This window comes from Ranitomeya imitator, chromosome 7 (genome assembly GCF_032444005.1).
Source record: "Ranitomeya imitator isolate aRanImi1 chromosome 7, aRanImi1.pri, whole genome shotgun sequence".
NCBI classification, from domain to species: domain Eukaryota; kingdom Metazoa; phylum Chordata; class Amphibia; order Anura; family Dendrobatidae; genus Ranitomeya; species Ranitomeya imitator.
The window spans coordinates 99,437,885-99,456,336 of record NC_091288.1 but is presented as its reverse complement, the minus strand read 5'-3'; the positions used below and the strand labels follow the sequence as shown (position 1 = coordinate 99,456,336).

Here is an 18,452-nt window from a genome sequence, read left to right as displayed (position 1 = left end):
TTGTTGTCCAATTTGTCCTGAGTACGCTGGTACCCCATATGTGGGGGTAAACCACTTCTTGGGCGCACGGCAAAGCTGGGAAGGGGCACCATTTTACTTTTCAATGCAGAATTGACGGGAATTGAGATCAGACACCATGTCGCATTTGGAGAGCCGCTGATGAGCCTAAACAGTGGAAACCCCCCAATTCTAACTCCAACCCTAACCTGAACACACCCCTAACCCTAATCCCATCCCTAGCATAACCCTAACCACACCCCTAACCCGAACACACCCCTAACCCTAATCCCAACACTAACCACACCCCTAACCCCAACACACCCCTAACCCTAACCATAACCCTAACCACACCGTTAACCCTGACACACCCCTAACCCTAATCCCAACCATAAAAGTAATCCAAACGTTAACCCCATCTCTAGCCCCAACCCTAACTCTAACTTTAGCCCCATCCCTAACCCTAACTTTAGCCCCAACCCTAACCCTAACTTTAGCCCCAACCCTAACCCTAACTTTAGCCCCAAACCTAACCCTAACTTTAGCCCCAACCCAAACTTTAGCCCTTACCCCAATGGGAAAATGGAAATAAATACTTTTTTTATTTTATTATTTTTCCTTAACTATCCCTTTGATGGTCATACGGGCCCTGGTCACCTTGACGGGACAGTACGTCTGATGTCAGAAAGGGGTTAATGTACACTCTGCACCTCATCTTGACTGAAAAAACAAATGTAGTAATTTTTACAATTTTTTTAAGAAAGAAAAACTGAAATATCACATGGCCATAAGTATTCATCAGACCCTTTGCTCAGTATTGAGGAGAAGCACTCTTTTGAGCTAGTACAGTCATGCGTCTTCTTGGGAATGATGCAACAAGTTTTTCACACCTGGATTTGGGGATCCTCTGCCATTGTTCCTTGCAGATCCTCTCCAGTTCCGTCAGGTTGGATGATGAACGTTGGTGGACAGCCACTTTCAGCTCTCTCGTGAGATTCTCAATTGGGTTTAGGTCAGGGGTCTGGTGGGCCAGTCAAGAATGGTCACAGAGTTGTTCTGAAGCCACTCCTTTGTTATTTTAGCTGTGTGCTTAGGGTAATTGTCTTGTTGGAAGGTGAACCTTCGGCCAAGTCTGAGGTCTGGAGCACTCTGGAAGAGGTTTTCATCCAGGATATCTCTGTACTTGGCCGCATTCATGTTTCCTTCAATGACAACCAGTCATCCTGTCCCTGCAGCTGAATAACACCCCCATAGCATGATGCTGCCACCACGTTTCACTGTTGGGATTGTATTGGGCAGGTGATGAGCAGTGCCTCGTTTTCTCCACACATACCACTTAGAATTAGCACCAAAAAGGTCTATCTTCATCTCATCAGAACAGAGAATCTTATTTCTCATAGTCTAGGAGTCCTTCATGTGTTTTTTAGCAAACTCTATGTGGGCTTTCATATGTCTTGCACTGAGGAGAGGCTTCCATTGGGCCACTCTGCCATAAAGGCCCGACTGTTGTAGGGCTGTAGTGATGGTTGATTTTGTGGAACTTTCTCCCATCTCCCTACTGCATCTCTGGAGCTCAGCCACAGTGATCTTGGGATTCTTCTTTACCTCTCTCACCAAGGCTCTTCTCCCATGATTGCTCAGTTTGGCTGGATGGTCAGGTCTAGAAAGACTTCTGGTGGTCCCAAACTTCTTCCAGTTAAGGATTATGGAGGCCGATGTGCTCTTAGGAACCTTGAGTACTGCAGAAATTCTGTTGTAACCTTAGCCAGATCTGTGCCTTGCCACGATTCTGTTTCTGAGCTCCTCGTCCAGTTCATTTGACCTCATGATTCTCATTTGGTCTGACATGCACTGTGAGCTGTGAGGTCTTACCGTATATAGACAGGTGTGCGCCTTTATAAAAATCAAGTCCTATCAGTTTAATTAAACACAGCTGGACTCCAATAAAGAGTCAATGAGCATCACAAGGAAATGAACTGCATGTGACTTAAATATGAGTGTCTGATCAAATGGTGTGAATACTTATGACCATGTGATATTTCAGTTTTTCTTTTTATTAAATATGCAAAAAATTCTACATTTATGTTTTTTTTCAGTCAAGATGGGGTGTAGAGTGTACATTAATGTGAAAAAAATAACTTTTTTGAATTTACCAAATAGCTGCAATGAAACAAAGAGTCAAAAATTTAAAGGGGTCTGAATACTTTCCTTACCCACTGTATATCAGTCCAGGAAATACATTGCCTCATCCAGGAAAAACTATGAGCCTCCCTGTATAAGAGAACCAAGTATCAACACTATAAGACTTCAGAAATGTGCATCAAAAGAGAGGAACCTCACAAAAATGAGAAAGTGTATGAGCTCCTAGGTTGGACATCCCAAAACTGGCCCCTCTAACATTGACCAGATTATCTAAGGGGCTTAGGTGCTTTGCACAGAATGAGAATACAGGAAAGACACATTTCAGAATGAATAGCGCATGCCAACTTGACATTACATCATATGCTATATGCAGCTTGCCAGTAAGCATTATGCATTGTACCAGCCTGCTAAAATGTAATAAGTAAAATCACATTCACTCCCATCTATAATTTAATTGCTTACACTGTAAAAATCTACAAAAGGGCACTTGACTCCATCCAGCTGTTATAGCAAAATTTCTAAGTGTATTAAGCCCTCTGTTGTAGTGTGCAGGTTACCAATAGTGGCGCGGCACAGGTCTACAGGAAGCTTTTACACACAGCAATGAATCTAAATATTACCTAGAATGACTTTTGTTAATGGGCTTGCGGCTGATATAAGTAGTCCAATCCCTAGGGCTTTACCTATGAAATCAGGTTCAAATATCCTTATATCTCCATACACTACATGGATCTTCTTAAAAGGAACCTGCCACCAGGTTGGCCGATACAAGTTATAGCAACCGCCTTTCAGAGCTTCTCTACAGCATTTTGCCTTAGGCCGGTTTCACACGTCAGTGTCTCTGGTACGTGAGGTGACAGTTTCCTAACGTACTGGAGCCACTGACACACGTAGACACATTCAAATCAATGCATCTGTGCAGATGTCATTGATTTTTTGCGGACCGTGTCTCCGTGTACCAAACACGGAGACATGTCAGTGTTCGTGGGAGCGCACGGATTACACGGACCCATTAAAGTCAATGGGTCCGTGTAAAACACGTACCGCACACGGACGTTGTCCGAGTGCAGTTTGTGTGCCGTGCAGGAGACAGCGCTACAGTAAGCGCTGTCCCCCCCACATGGTGCTGAGGCCGCGATTCATATCTTCTCTGCGGCAGCGTTTGCTGTAGAGAAGATATGAATAATCCTTTTTTTTTTTGTTTCTCGTGTTTAACGTAAAGATTCATGTCCCCACCCCCCTCCCACCCCCTGTGCGCCCGCCCGCTGTTATTAAAATACTCACCCGGCTCCCTCGCTGGCTGGTGCTGCTTCCTGTCCTGGCCGCACCTTCTACTGTATGAGCAGTCACGAGGGGCCGCTCATTTACAGTAATGAATATGCGGCTCCACCCCTATGGGAGGTGGAGCCGCATATTCATGACTGTAATCGGCGGCCCCACATGACCGCTCATACAGTAGAAGGTGCGGCCAGGACAGGAAGCAGCGCCAGCCAGCGAGGGAGCCGGGTGAGTATTTTAATAACAGCGGGCGGGCGCACAGGGGGTGGGGACATGGATCTTTATGTTAAACACAAGAAACAAAAAAAAAAAGGATTATTCATATCTTCTCTACAGCAAACGCTGCTGCAGAGAAGATATGAATCGCGGCTTCAGCACCATGTGGGGGGGACAGCGCTGTCTCCTGCATGGTGCGTGTGGTACCCAGTCGGCACATGGGCGGCACACGTGTGCCGCACGAGTGCCACACTGATGTGCCACAGAAACGCACGGGCACACGGACACGAATAATTCCGGTACCGATTTTTCCGGTACCGGAATTATCTGGACGTGTGGGACTGCCCTTAGATAAGCCCCTGATCCAACCTGCAAGAGCAGAAAAATAAGTTTTATTATACTCACCAAAAGGGCGGTTCGGTCCAATGGGTGTCGCAGATACTGGTCCAGCACCTCCCATCTTTCTTGCGATGCCGCCTTCCTGCTTACTTCATGGCTCCCCGGAATTGCACTCCTGCACAGGCGTAATTCTCTGCCCTGTTGAGGGCAGAGCAAAGTACTGCAGTGCGCAGGCGCTGTGCCTCCCTGACCTTTCCCGGCACCTGTGCACTGCAGTACTTTGTCCTGCCCTCAAGAGGGCAGAGAAGTATGCCTGTACAGGAGTGCGATGCCGAGGATCCATGAAGCAAGCAGGAAGGCAGCATCGCAAGAAGATGGCAGATGTCAAACCAGGACCTGCGACACCCATTTGACTGGATTGCCCTGCAAGTGAGTATAATAAAAGTTATTTTTCTTCTCTTGCAGGTCGGATCAGGGGCTTATCTACAGCATTATAGAATGCTGTAGATAAGCAATGAAAGGCGCTGGCCGTAACTCGTATTCGCCAAACCTGGTGACAGGTTCACTTTAAACACAACCCTTCAACAGTTATGAAAAAGAGTATTACATGGAACGTTTTGTCATAAATACCATGATAAAAATGTAACCATCAGCAAGATACAGGATTTAAAGCTTTGTGCATCACCGCATAGAATTCTTCTAGTTGTATATTTGCTTCCTAAATGTAAAATTAAAGGGACCTTGTCACCTTATTCTTGCTGCTCAAACCACAGGTAGCATGAGTCAGAACCTGCAACATTGCAGCCAAGTATACTTTTCTATTAAATGCTTTGTTGCTTCACAGAGTACAGTTGTGCTCAAAAATTTACATACCCCAGCAGAAATTTAGCTTTCTTGGCCTTTTTTCAGAGAATATGAATGATAACAGCAAAAATGTTTCTCCACTCATGGCTAGTGGTTGGGTGAAGCCATTTATTATTAACCCCTTAAGCCCCGAGGGTGGTTTGCACGTTAATGACCGGGCCAATTTTTACAATTCTGACCACTGTCCCTTTATGAGGTTATAACTCTGGAACGCTTCAACGGATCTTGGAGATTCTGACATTGTTTTCTCGTGACATATTGTACTTCATTTTAGTGGTAACATTTATTCGATATAACTTGCGTTTATTTGTGAAAAAAAAAGGAAATTTGGCGAAAATTTAGAAAATTTCGCAATTTTCCAACTTTAAATTTGTATGCCCTTAAATCACAGAGATATGTCACGCAAAATACTTAATAAGTAACATTTCCCACATGTTTACTTTACATCAGCACAATTTTGGAACCAAAATTTTTTTTTGTTAGGGAGTTATAAGGGTTAAAAGTTGACCAGCAATTTCTCATTTTTACAACACCATTTTTTTTTAGGGACCACATCTCATTTGAAGTCATTTTGAGGGGTCTATATGATAGAAAATACCCAAGTGTGACACCATTCTAAAAACTGCACCTCTCAAGGTACTCAAAACCACATTCAAGAAGTTTATTAACCCTTCAGGGGTTTCACAGGAATTTTTGGAATGTTTAAATAAAAATGAATATTTAACTTTATTTCACACAAAATGTATTTCAGCTCCAATTTGTTTTATTTTACCAAGGGTAACAGGATAAAATGGATGCCAAACGTTGTTGTACAATCTGTACTGAGTACGCTGATACCCCATATGTGGGGGTAAACCACTGTTTGGGCGCATGGCAGAGCTCGGAAGGAAAGGAGCGCCATTTGACTTTTCAATGCAAAATTGACAGGAATTGAGATGGGACGCCATGTTGCGTTTGGAGAGCCCCTCATGTGCCTAAACATTGAAACCCCACACAAGTGACACCATTTTGGAAAGTAGACACCCTAAGGAACTTATCTAGATGTGTGGTGACCACTTTGACCCACCAATTGCTTCACAGAAGTTTATAATGCAGAGCCGTAAAAATAAAAAATCATATTTTTTCACAAAAATGATCTTTTCGCCCCCAATTTTTTATTTTCCCAAGAGTAAGAGAAGAAATTGGACCTCAAAAATTGTTGTCCAATTTGTCCTGAGTACGCTGATACCCCATATATGGGTGTAAACCATTGTTTGGGCGTATGGCAGAGCTCAGAAGGGAAGGAGCGCCATTTTACTTTTCAATGCAAAATTGACTGGAATTGAGATGGGATGCCATGTTGCGTTTGGAGAGCCCCTGATGTGCCTAAACATTGAAATCCCCACAAGTGACACCATTTTGGAAAGTAGACCCCTTAAGGAACTTATCTAGAGGTGTGGTGAGCACTTTGACCCAACAAGTGCTTCACAGAAGTTTATAATGCAGAGCCGTAAAAATAAAAAATCATATTTTTTCACAAAAATGATCTTTTCGCCACCAATTTTTTATTTTCCCAAGGGTAAGAGAAGAAATTAGACCACAAATGTTGTTCTGCAATTTGTCCTGAGTCCGACGATACCCCATATGTGGGGGTAAACCACTTTTTGGTCGCATAGCAGAGCTCGGAAGGGAAGGAGCGCCATTTGACTTTTCAATGCAAAATTGACTGGAATTAAGATGGGACGCCATGTTGGTTTGGAGAGCCCCTGATGTGCCTAAACATTAAAACCCCCCACAAGTGACACCATTTTGGAAACTAGACCCCCTAAGGAACTTATTTAGATGTGTTTTGAGAGCTTTGAACCCCCAAGTGTTTCACTACAGTTTATAACGCAGAGCCGTTAAAATAATTTATTTTTTTTTTCACAAAAATGATTTTTTAGCCGCCAGCTTTGTATTTTTACAAGGGTAACAGAATAAATTGGACCCCAAAAGTTGTTGTCCAATTTGTCCTGAGTACGCTGATACCCAATATGTGGGGGGGAACCACTGTTTGGGCGCATGGCAGAGCTCGGAAGGGAAGGAGCGCCATTTGGAATGCAGACTTAGATGGATTGGTCTGCAGGAGTCACGTTGGATTTGCAGAGCCCCTGATGTACCCAAACAGTACAAACCCCCCACAAGTGACCCAATATTAGAAACTAGACCTCCCAAGGAACTTATCTAGATGTGTTGTGAGAACTTTGAACCCCTAAGTGTTTCACTACAGTTTATAACGCAGAGCCGTGAAAATAAAAATTCTTTTTTTTTTTTCACAAAAATGATTTTTAGCCCCCAGCTTTGTATTTTTACAAGGGTAACAGAATAAATTGGACCCCAAAAGTTGTTGTCCAATTTGTCCTGAGTACGCTGATACCCAATATGTGGGGGGGAACCACTGTTTGGGCGCATGGCAGAGCTCGGAAGGGAAGGAGCGCCATTTGGAATGCAGACTTAGATGGATTGGTCTGCAGGAGTCACGTTGGATTTGCAGAGCCCCTGATGTACCCAAACAGTACAAACCCCCCACAAGTGACCTCATATTGGAAACTAGACCTCCCACGGAACTTATCTAGATGTGTTGTGAAAACTTTGAACCCCCAAGTGTTTCACTACAGTTTACAACGCAGAGCCGTGAAAATAAAAAATCCTTTTTTTTCCCACAAAAATGATTTTTAGCCCCCCAAATTTTTATTTTCCCAAGGATAACAAGAGAACTTGGACCCAAAAAGTTGTTGTCCAATTTGTCTCGAGTACGATGATACCCCATATGTTGGGGTAAACCCCTGTTTGGGCACACGGGAGAGCTCGGAAGGGAAGGAGCTCTGTTTTACTTTTTCAACGCAGAATTGGCTGGAATTGAGATCGGACGCCATGTCGCGTTTGGAGAGCCCTTGATGTGCCTAAACAGTGGAAACCCCCCAATTATAACTGAAACCCTAATCCAAACGCACCCCTAACCCTAATCCCAACTGTAACCCTAACCACACACCTAACCCTGACACACCCCTAATTCTAATCCCAACCCTAATCCCAACCGTAAATGTAATCCAAACCCTAACCCTAGCCCTAACCCTAGCCCTAACCCTAATGGGAAAATGGAAATAAATACATTTTTTTTAATTATATTATTTTTCCCTAAGGCTAGGTTCACATTGCGTTAGGGAAATCCGTTTAGCGCTAGCGGATTGCGCTAACGCAATGTCTTTTTAGGTGTCGTGTTTAGTGGTCGCGTTAACGTCCCCGCTCTGGAAGATCGGGGATCGGACCTCGGGCGCGCCGCGGACGCTGCAAGCAGCGTCCGAGGCGCGCCACAAAAGAACGGCACCTTGCTAGCGCGAGCCAAAAATGGCACGCTCTAGCGATGCGCTACACCCGAAAATCACATTGCTGTCAATGGGTGTGCTAACGGACCCGTTGCACGGCGTTAATTGTGACATTTTCGCCGTGCAACGCTGTCCGTTAGCGTTAACCCATTAACGCAATGTGAACCTAGCCTAACTAAGGGGGTGATGAAGGGGGGTTTGATTTACTTTTATAGCGTTTTTTATATCAGATTTTTATGATTGGCAGCCGTCACACACTAAAAGACGCGTTTTATAGCAAAAAAGTTTTTGCGTCTCCACATTTTGAGACCTATAATTTTTCCATATTTTGGTTCACAGACCCATGTGAGGTCTTGTTTTTTGCGGGACGAGTTGACGTTTTTATTGGTAACATTTTCGGACACGTGACAGTTTTTGATCGCTTTTTATTCCGATTTTTTGTGAGGCAGAATGACCAAAAACCAGCTATTCATGAATTTCTTTTGGGGGGAGGCGTTTATACCGTTCCGCGTTTGGTAAAATTGATGAAGCAGTTTTATTCTTCGGGTCAGTACGATTACAGCGATACCTCATTTATATCATTTTTTTTATGTTTTGGCGCTTTTATACGATAAAAGCTATTTTATAGAAAAAATAATTATTTTGGCATCGCTTTATTCTGAGGACTATAACTTTTTTATTTTTTTGGTTATGATGCTATATGGCAGCTCGTTTTTTGCGGGACAAGATGACGCTTTCAGCGGTACCATGGTTATTTATATCCGTCTGTTTAATCGCGTGTTATTCCACTTTTTGTTCAGCGTTATGATAATAAAGCGTTGTTTTTTGGCTCGTTTTTTTTTTTTTTTTCTTACGGTGTTCACTGAAGGGGTTAACTAGTGGGCCAGTTTTATAGGTCGGGTCATTACGGACGCGGCGATACTAAATATGTGTACTTTTATTGTTTTTGTTTTTTTTTTAGATAAAGAAATGTATTTATGGGAATAATATTTTTTTTTTCTTCTTTATTTAGGAATTTTTTTTTTTTTATTTTTTTTTACACGTGTGGAAATTTTTTTTCACTTTGTCCCAGGGGGGGACATCACAGATCACCGATCTGACAGTGTGCACAGCACTCTATCAGATCGGTGATCTGACATACAGCCGGGCAGGATTAGAGCTGCAGCTGCAGCCTGATCCTGACCCGGAAGTGCTCCCTGCAGGACCCGGATGCAGCCCCGCGGCCATTTTGGATCCGGGGACTGCAGGGAGAAGACGCTCGGTACACGGTGAGTACATCACCGAGTACCGATTGTCTCAGGGAAGCACGCAGGGAGCCCCCTCCCTGCGCGATGCTTCCCTGCACCGCCGGCACACCGCGATCATCTTTGATCGCAGTGTGCCGCGGGTTAATGTGCCGGGAGCGGTCCGTGACCGCTCCTGGCACATAGTGCCGGATGTCAGCTGTGATAGGCAGCTGACACCCGGCCGCGATCGGCCGCGCTCCCCCCGTGAGCGCGGCCGATCGCATATGACGTACTATCCCGTCACTGGGAATTAAGTCCCAGGTCACCTGGACGGGATAGTACGTCATATGGGATTAAGGGGTTAAACTATTGTGTTTCTCTTTTTAAATCATATTGACAACACAAACCATCCCAATGACACTGATCAAAAGTTCACATTCCCCATTTCTTAATACCGTGTATTACCCCCTCTAACATCAATGACAACTTGAAGTCTTTTGTGGTAATTGTTCATAAGGTTCTTTATTTTCCTCAGACGGTAAAACTTCCCACTCTTCTTGGCAAAGAGCCTCCAGTTCCTGTAAATTCCTGGGCTGTCTAGCATGAACTGCGCGCTTGAGATCTCCCCAGAGTGGATCAATGATATTGAGGTCAGGAGACTGAGATGGACACTCCAGAACCTTCAGTTTGTTCTGCTGTAGCCAATAACAGGTCGACTTGGCTTTATGTTTTGGATCGTTGCTGCACTTACTGACATCCACCATCCTTGCATTAACTCTTTACATTCCATCCATATTGGCCCGTCAGTCCTCTCCTCTCCTATGTACTGCACTCACGCTCTTTTCTCATTACTAAACTGCACAGATCCATTCAGTCCCATCATCCAACACAAGAAACGCTCTCACAAATCACTTAACCATCACTTTCTTAACCATCACCATTTCTTAATCACTTAACCACCTGCTCACTCTTCCTATCCTCCTTCTCCTAGTCGCAGGAGATATCTCTCCCAACCCCGGCCCCTCATGTTAAAGCAAGTCGAACCCCTCAACTGCTACACTCAGAAACCCCTAAAATCTTATTAATATTCTCTGCATGTCTTCTGTCTCTTTTAAGTGTGCCCTTTGGAATTTTCGCTCAGTGAGTAATAAACTCTCCTTCATCCATGACTTCTTCTTTTCTGATTCTCTTAACCTTTTGGCACTTACTGAAACCTGGATCCAGCAGTCAAATACCACCGCTGCTGCTGCTCTTACATATGGTGGACTACACTTCTCTCATACCCTAATATCGGACAAGGCTTTGGTCTGCTTCTATCACCCAAATGTACTTTTCATGTTATCTCTTAAGCACCCCACTTGTCTTCTCTTCTTTGGAGGTGTATGCCATCAGACTCTACATCTTCTTCTCCATGAAAGTGGCGATGGTGTATCGTCCTCCAGGCTCCTCCCATCAGTTCCTGGATCACTTTGCCACCTGGCTTCCACATTTTCTCACTTGTGACATCCCTTCCCTCATCCTGGGAGACTTCAACATACCCACTGCTTTTCCCCTCTCCCCATCTGCTACTCACCTTTTATCTCTAACCTCCTCCTTCGGCCTTTTCGCAGCTTACTAACTGTCCTACGTATGAAGACAGAAACTCCCTCGATTTGGTCTTCTACCGACTTTGCTCAGTGGATGATTTAACAAACTCCCCTCTTCTGCTCTCTGACCACAATCTTCTTTCATTCTCTATCAAGAACTGCCATCCTGCTCAGGTCACCCCCACTTTCCATATTTACAGAAATATACAGGCCACTAACACCCAAAAACTTATGAAGGACTTGCAGTCATCATGGGACCCTAGGTCCTCCCTCTCATGTCCTGATTCTGCACTGAAACATAAGAAAGAAACAATGCAAATTGCCCTGGATGAAGCTGCACCTCCTATACATAGAATAACTTGGCACAGACCGCGACAACCCTGGCAGACGCTGCAAACACGTTTCCTACACTGGTTATCCAGGTGCACCGAACGCCTGTCGAGAAAATCAAATCTACCCAAAGATTTCATCCATTATAAGTTTATGCTTAAAACATACAACACTGCCCTTCACCTCTCCTAACAAACCTATTTCAACACCCTCATGACCTCACTATCCAATAACCCTAAATTTGTCTTTGACACTTTTAGTACCCTACTCAACCCAAGAGTGCAGGCCCCAACCACGGATCTCTTCGCTGACGATCTGGCCAATTACTTCAAAGAAAAAATTGACCATATCTGACAGGAAATTTTCTCCCAATCCCCTCATACCATGCACTGTCCTCCCTCCCCCACTGCATTTAGCTCACTCTCCGATTTTGAACCAGTCACAGAAGAAGTGATCAGGCTTCGAACATTTTCTCGCCTTACTACTTGCACCAGTGACACTATTCCGTCACATCTCCTCCAGTCCCTTTCCCCTGCTGTCACCACTCACCAAACAAAAATATTCAACCTCTCTCTCTTCCGATATCTTTCCCTCCTCATTTAAGCATGCCATCATACATCCATTACTTAAAAAACCATCCCGCGACCAAAACTGTGCGGCTAACTATAGACCTGTCTCTAATCTTCATCTCTAAACTCCTCGAACATCTGGTCCACTCCAGTCTTATTCGCTATCTCTCAGCTAACGCTCTTCTTGATCCTCTTCAATCCGGTTTCTGCTCTTTACACTCTACTGAAACTGTCCTCACTAAAGTCTCTAATGATCTACTAACAGCTAAATCTTATGGTCACTACTCCATGCTAATTCTCCTAGATCTCTCTGCAGCATTCGACACTGTGGATCATCAGCTCCTCCTCACTATGCTCCACTCCTTTGGCCTCAAGGACACCGTTCTCTCCTGGTTCTCCTCCTATCTCTCTGACCGCTCCTTCACTATATCTTTTGCGGGCTGCTCCTCCTCTCATCTTCCCGTTACTGTTGGGGTTCCTCAAGGATCTGTCCTAGGCCCCCTCCTTTTCTCTTTTTATTCTGTCGTTATTGGACAAAAAAATCAGCAGATTTGGTTTCCAGTACCATCTCTATGCTGATGACACCCAATTATACACCTCCTCTCCTAATATCACAACTGCCTTTTTAGAAAACACCAGTGATTGTCTAACGCTGTCTCCAACATCATGTCCTCTCCCTCTATCTGAAACTGAACCTGTCAAAAACTGAACTCCTTGTGTTTCCTCCCTCTACTAACCTATCACTGCCCGACATTGCCATTTCCATGTGTGCTTCTACCATTACTCCCCAGCAACACGTCCTCTGTCTTGGGGTCATACTTGATTCAGAGCTTTCATTCACCCCTCCCCCCCCCCCCCCCGCACATCCGATCACTCGATCACTGGCTCGCTCTTGTCATTTGCACCTCAAAACATTTCTAGAATTCAACCCTTTCTTACATTCGGCTCTGCAAAAAATCTTACTGTTTCTCTTATCCATTCTCATCTGGACTATTGTAATTCTCTACTAATCAGTCTCCCTCTTACCAAACTCTCCCCTCTCCAATCTGTCTTGAATGCTGCAGCCAGGATCATATTCCTCCCCAACCGTTACAACGATGCCTCTACCTTGTGTCAGTCATTACACTGGTTACCCATCCACTCCAGAATTCAGTATAAACTTATTACCTTCACCCACAAAGCAATCCGCGGCTCAGCACCACCCTACATCTCCTACCTTGTCTCAGTCTACCACCCTACCACGTGACGTGACGTATTTTTTATTTTTATTCTTTTTCTTACATGAATATGGATCCCAGGGCCTGAAGGAGAGTCTCCTCTCCTCCAGATCCTGGGAACCATACAGGACCGCTCCCTGCACACGCCGTACCCGGCGTATAAGATGACCCCTGACTTTTGAGATGATTTTCAGGGGTTAAAAAGTCATCTTATACGCCGGAAACTATGGTATATATATATATATATATATATATATATATCAAAAAATACAAAGGTAATGTGTCAACTTCAACTTTAGGCCTTTTAGAGATCATTTCATTTTCAACTTGCTTAACTGTTCACGATAACAGAAATTTTGACCAGGGGTGCCAAAATGTTTATATGCCACTGTAGTTGCACAAGTTCTCCTGGCACTTCACATTAAGCTGGGACTGATGAAGCCTTCTGTGAAAGCTTTAACGAAAGGAGAGACTTTTAAGTACATGTGTACCAAGTTTCAGGCACTGTCCAAAGTCTAACTGAATGAAGGCAGTTTTGTAAGACCAGATATTCAGAAACTTATGAATGACGACGTGTTTAAAACAAAAATGAAAGCTGTTTAGAAAAGGGTATGGGAATCTTTTAAAGAAGCCGTGAAGAAATTTCTAGGTAACAACAAAGATCCAAAATTTAAGTCCATTGATGAGAACCTGTGGAAACTTTTCGAAACCTTGGGTTGTCTGATGAATTTGAAGTTACATTTTTTACTTTCCCTTTTGAACTTACCTGAAAACCTTGATGCTGTTAGCAAAGAGCAAGGAGGAATATTTCATCGGGATATCAAGGAGTTGGAATGACAATATCAAGATAGATGGAACATTAACATGATGGGGACTACTGATGGATGCTTCACAGAGAAGACCCTCAGGCCTTCTATAAGAGAAAAAGTATCAAGAGAAGCTTTGAAGAGAAATGGAAAAGGCACAAAAATGTATTTCCAAAAAAGCTGCAGAATGAATGTTCAATAACCTTTCACATACGATATTGTGTACGTTTTTGGCTACAATAAAGAATGTTCTTGTTCATCTCGTTTGTACATAATTTCACAAGCGTTTTGTACAAGATCCATGGTTAAAAATAGAAGTGTTTTTTTTTAAAAACAGGGCCTAATAAAAAATAAGAATCAGTTATCGGATGTGAAACAATTTTCATGAACCCAAATTTTGCATACTGTAATCAGTATACACATGTACTAATAGTAAAGAATAATTGGAGCCATTGTTTTCTAAATCTGAGACAATAGTATTGCATTACCTTATTTAGTTTTGCTTTTCCGTCATTGAACTCAATCTCCACGTAATTTGAAGACAGCAAGCCACTGCAAGAAAGAAAGTGATATGTATGTGAATTTACAATAGCTGCATTGATTCCACACAATGCACAACCTGTCCAAAAAAAGAGCCATTGGGGTATGTGCACACAGGAAGTATTTCAGAAGGTTTTCCTTCGGGAATTTCAAAAAAATAACCTATTCTGTATTACAGTAACAGTGTAATGGATGAGAATGTATGAAATGTCATCGGCGTGCTACAGATAAGCCCATAGTGTAAGATTAGTTAGCACTACGGAATTGGCATCTGCACTATTTCTGCTGCACATTTGCACCATGGATTTCACCCTTGCCAATGCAAAATCTTTATACTCGCAGCATTTGTGCAGGTGAAATCGCAGTGATATCTGCACAATTTGGTTCAGATTTCGCTGTTTTGAATTTGCCTTAGAATTTTTGCTGCAGACGCTCCACAACTCCCTGTGTGCACGTACCCTAATTGTTTATGACAGCCACTTCCTTTTTCACTTGCTAAATTGTAAAAAATAACCATCACAAATGCAAGCACACCTCTTTCCCGACCTTTTTTTTCTTTTTTTTTTAAGGGGTTTATAACATGTGACAATGCATTGCTGTTATAAGGATCCACAACATAATCTGACCCCAGGGTGTCCATCCCCATGTGGAGACTTACAGTGGCCAGTTGTAAGAAATGAGTGACTCTGCAGCAGGAGGAACTTTTCACTTTCTCAGCAGCACCAGTACATGAGAGCACCAAAATTGTGTAGGGAGACTTATAGTCCATGTAATGTTTGTTTGAAAACTGAAATATGCAAATAGTCTTTTTAGAGAGAAAGGGGAAAATAACTCTAGTGCCACCTATAGGAGATAGTAATCCTAAGGGAATGTGCACACGTCAGGAATCTTTGCAGAATTTTCCTGACAAAAACCAGACTTTTTCCGCATGAAATCCGCATGCGTATTTCTTGCAATTTACTCGATTTTTTTGCGCGTTTTTGTGCGGATTTTTTACTTTTTTTCCCCGGAGCTTCCCAATGCATTAAATAGCGGGAAATCCGTAAAAAATCCGCAAAATTAATGAACATGCTGCGGTTTTTTTCACAAAAAAAAAACACAACATGGGCACAAAAATTGCGGAGTGCATTAAAAATGATGGGATGCTTAATGTATGCTTTTTTAAGCGTGTTTGCCACGGAAAACCGACAAAAAAACGCGCAAAAACTGCGGAACGTGTGCACATAGCCTAAAAGTTAATATGACTTTGCCGAACCACTTAGGATAGGAAGGCAAACCAGAAACTCCATTGCAGACATGTGTTTCAGGGTTTTTTTTTACCCCTTATCAGTACAAAACAATAGAACTGGATGGCAACAAGGGGTAACATTTGTCCTTCTGGAGAAAGCCAACTTGACACTCAAGGCTTTTGTACTGATGAAGTGCAAAAACCCTGACACATAAAGGTACCGTCACATTAAGCGACTCTGCAGCGATATAGACAACGATGCCGATCGCTGCAGCGTCGCTGTTTCGTCGTTGTGTGGTCGCTGGAGAGCTGTCACACAGACAGCTCTCCAGCGACCAACGATGCCGAAGTCCCCTGGTAACCAGAGTAAACATCGGGTTACTAAGCGCAGGGCCGCGCTTAGTAACCCGATGTTTACCCTGGTTACCATTGTAAATGTAAAAAAAAAAACACTACATACTTACATTCTGGTGTCTGTAGCGTCCCCCGCCTTCAGCTTCCCTGCACTGTGTAAGCGCCGGCCGTAAAGCAGAGCGGTGATGTCACCGCTGTGCTCTGCTTTACGGCCGGCCGGCGCTGACACAGTGCAGGGAAGCTAACAGCGAGGGATGCGACAGACACCGGAATGTAAGTATGTAGTGTTTTTTTTTTTACATTTACAATGGTAACCAGGGTAAATATCGGGTTACTAAGCGCGGCCCTGCGCTTAGTAACCCGGTGTTTACCCTGGTTACAAGTGAAGACATCGCTGAATCGGCGTCACACACGCCGATTCAGCAATGTCAGTGGGTGATCCAGCGACGAAATAAAGTTCTGGCCTTCTAGCTCCGACCAGCGATCTCATAGCAGGATCCTGATCGCTGCTGCGTGTCAAACACAACGATATCGCTATCCAGGACGCTGCAAAGTCACGGATCGCTATCGTTATCGTTCTAAAGTCGCTCAATGTGAAGGTACCTTAAGTCAGCAAATGTAGTTTGTGCTTTAATGGGTCAATATTGACTCAAATAGGTGGCACCAGATTTTAAAACCAGATAACCCCTTATGAAATGATTCAAAAAATAGATATGGTGGTACACACACATTTTTAACGTTTTTGCGTCTACTCAAAAATGTAATTTGTTTCAAAAAATATTTCCCATATTTTTGACCAAGTTTGTATATAGTTTGTCCTAACCTGGACCTCTTCTCATCAGCTACGCGCTCTAAAAAAAAGATGCAATCTACGAAGCATCCATTAGGTGGGAACAGAATTAAAATAGAAACCATTCAGTTATTCAGCTCTCACAGCTCAGTGAATTATTATTATTATTGGACACAAGTTTGTAGAAATATTGGCTTGCATAATTAGACAATCCAGGTTCCCATTTTAGCGTTCCGTACATCCCATCTAACTGTAATGGTATTTTTACCTAACAATAAAGCATATACTTCAATGGCTATTAACCTGAGATTAAGCACGGATTAGATAAGTATACGTTAAAAATAGTTTTCCAGGAATATAAATGAGTTGAGCAGCTTTACTGAAATGTTAGAACTAGTGTTGAGTGATACCTTCCGATATCGGAAAGTATCGGTATCGGATTGGATCGGCCGATTTTCAAAAAGTATCGGATATCACCGATACCGATACCCGATACCAATACAAGTCAATGGGACAAAAATATCCAAATTAAAATAAACCCTTTCTTTCCTTGTAGGTTAATTCTACATGAAGGAAAACAACTAAGAATAATGTTGGATGTATTGGGGGAGGTGAAGGAGACATTAAAGGCATAGAGGTTTAGCCCAATCAAATGGAATAGCAGGAATTATTTTTTTTTTAAGATGTTCCGAGTTACAAAGCTATTGACTATGTTACGATTTTTTATATTTAATCAGATATTTATGTTTCACTACTTCCATGCTGTTCACCTTCTTTTTAACTTCTCCCACACTTTCTTCTTCATCATCCTCAGCAGCATCATCTTTTTCATCAACTTCTCCTTCACCTTATTCATCTTCTTCTTCTTCACCTTCTTCGTATCATTTTTTTTTTTTTACATTCTTCATAATTTTTTAATTCGTCTATTATTCTTCTTCATAATATAATCAACTTCTTTATATTCTTCATCTTCTTCTTCATCATATTCTTATTTGTGACAGCCAGGCCTTCCTGTACTGTAGTTGTTATCTATAAAAGTTTGAAGATTACACCTTTTGTTCTGCCTGTCACAAAAGATTTACAACAGGATTTGTCCGCGTTCAGTTTGGCATGCAGCAGCAGTTTTTTTTCCAGGGGCACCATGAGGAGGAACGGACTCACCCCCATACACTGCTTAGTCTTCTTCTGCTTATAATTTAGATAATATCTTTTGCTCTGATTTTTAGTCTTATGCTTAATGTTCTTCTGCTTTTTGTTCTGCAGCTTCTTGTTCTTCTGCTTCTCGGTTTTCAGGGTTGTCATCTTTAGGGTCATGAACTTGGAAATGTAGCAGAAGGTACAAGAGCAAAAGACACTGCCGAGAACCAGCTGACGGTACTAGAACCCGAATGGCTAGCCGAAGGTACACGAGCTAATGGAACTACCGAGGACCAGCTGACGTTACTGGAACCCGGTTACTAAGCAGGAGGTACCCATGCCAGAAAGCACTACCAAGGACCAAGCTGACGTTGGTGAAACTCGGATATCCAGAAGGAGGCACCTAAGCCAAAGGCTCTGCCCGGAACCAGCTAACAGTACTGGAACCAGGATGGGGAGCAGAAGGTACAAGAGCAAAAGACACTGCCG

The 18,452-nt window shown here is 43.0% G+C and overlaps 1 protein-coding gene across 5 annotated transcripts in view; it reads right to left on the bottom strand.

The window, feature by feature from the left end:
- Nucleotides 1-18,452, bottom strand: part of ADAM23 (ADAM metallopeptidase domain 23) — a 401,035-nt gene that overhangs the window by 272,444 nt on the left and 110,139 nt on the right. For all 5 annotated transcript variants that reach the window (XR_011314664.1, XM_069733684.1, XM_069733681.1 and 2 more), the window contains exon 4: nucleotides 14,403-14,466. Coding sequence is in view for 4 of the 5 variants with exons in the window: in XM_069733684.1 (XP_069589785.1) it covers nucleotides 14,403-14,466 (64 nt within the window). In the remaining variant the exon portion in view is untranslated. The remainder of the gene's footprint in view (nucleotides 1-14,402; nucleotides 14,467-18,452) is intronic.